We start from the raw sequence: 1,561 nt of genomic DNA, 5'->3' as shown, positions 1-1,561 counted from the left end.
CATGCTGGCTAGTTTTGGTGTTTGGAGCTGTCAGGGAAGTTTGAGTTCCTTTCCAGAGTAAAACCAGTGCTTTTCTGAAAGCCACAAAATAATATTCAGACAAATTCTCATGTCCCATCAGGTGGAACAGCACTCTCTCCACTTCAGAGAAGAGGGAAGGGTTCCCTCAGGTCAGGTTATTTTCTTATTTCCCTCTAACCTATGGACACAGTTCAGAGAGGGACAGAACACAGAAAGTGGTGGGCATACCCAAGGCAGAAGATGAGGCGACCATAAGTCTTCTCGCTACCAGAGTAAGAGCTGTCCTGTTTCCTCTCCTCTATGGGGACATCTCAGTCACACTTGAAGGCAGTTGAACAGAAACGTGGTAAACGGAATAGCCAAAGAGAGCAAAAGCTGAGATTTGCCTCTCCTTAAGTTTTCCCTTCCCAAGCCCTCCACAGGTCCGCAGCTCACAGACTCCTACCTCCTTCCTTCTGCACTTGAAGAAGCTCAGACACTTCAACTTGTCCATGGTTCACTGGCTCCCTGGGCTGCTCTGCCTGTCTCTCAGTCTGGCCGAGCTTGACTGGTGACGGATACACACTCCCCAGTCACTAGCTGCCAGAGTGAGCCACCTTGCCCAGGGGTGGGACCATTTATGCAGGGAAGCTCCCTCCTCCCCCGCCTGGTTGCCCTGTCATGTCAATTACCGGAAGGGACTAAAGTGAGGCTCCGGTTTTTCCCCAGGTAAGCTGGCATGTAGCAATCCCCTGCCCCGGCCCCGGGAAAGGGCTGGGCTGTGAGAGAGTGGAGCAGTCAGAGCAGAGATGACTGATAGCCTTTGACTCAGAGCCTGGCAGCTGCCTTTGCAGTCTCTCCTCCTTTCCTGGGTTCCCTGCTTCCTTGTAACCTCTCAGTCTGGTCTCTGTCCTGGGGCCAAGTGCTGATCTCTACCAGTGCTTGAGGCAGAGAAGGACATGGTCTGTGGGGTTCATTCCATTCCCCAAGATTCTCCTTAACAGACTGTACTGTCCTGGGCTCTGGGATTTCCCAGAGTTTTGCCCTTCACTAGAAAGCACTTGATCCCCTGGGGCAAACACTGCTCCCAGAGAGGAAAGCTCGTGAATTGGGCACCTTGAAAAGCAGCCAGTTGAGATAAGATTACTCAGCTGGCTCTGCCTGAAAAGAGCAACTTTGAGCCTGTGTCTGAAGTGCCTTTCTCAGCCTTCAGGACAGTGTTGCCCTTTACAGGGAATGCTTTGTGTAAATTTCAAAGAGGCCAAACAAAAACAAATTATTGAGCAGGTTTATGGGAAATTCTAACCCTAACAAAGGACTCCACTCTGCAAGAAAGGTGAGGCCTGGAAAGTAAACTATGAGGAAGCATCCTGGTTGGGCCAGGGAGGAAAGTACTATTATAATGCTGTTTACCAAGGTAACACCTTTTCTTCAGAAAACTCAAAGGATTTAAACTCGATCATACCAGGCAAAAGATGGTGTCAGTTATATGAGGCACAGTATAAATCGCTGCACACGGATGAACCAGCCATGAGCCAAGTCCTGGGTCCAGCGTCCAGCT

At 50.2% G+C, this 1,561-nt stretch overlaps 1 protein-coding gene across 1 annotated transcript in view; it reads right to left on the bottom strand.

Moving 5' to 3' along the window:
• Nucleotides 1–933, bottom strand: part of LOC104994362 (sodium- and chloride-dependent neutral and basic amino acid transporter B(0+)) — a gene marked incomplete at its 3' end in the record, with an annotated part of 17,402 nt that extends 16,469 nt beyond the window's left edge. The window contains exon 1 of the mRNA XM_010847897.1: nt 467–933. Coding sequence (XP_010846199.1) covers nt 467–514 — 48 coding nt within the window. The remainder of the gene's footprint in view (nt 1–466) is intronic.
• Nucleotides 934–1,561: the final 628 nt, after the last annotated feature.

This window comes from Bison bison, unplaced genomic scaffold (genome assembly GCF_000754665.1).
Source record: "Bison bison bison isolate TAMUID 2011002044 unplaced genomic scaffold, Bison_UMD1.0 scf7180017849837, whole genome shotgun sequence".
Taxonomy (NCBI): domain Eukaryota; kingdom Metazoa; phylum Chordata; class Mammalia; order Artiodactyla; family Bovidae; genus Bison; species Bison bison.
Note: the sequence above shows the minus strand (reverse complement) of the source record. Positions and strands in the feature narration are given on the sequence as shown.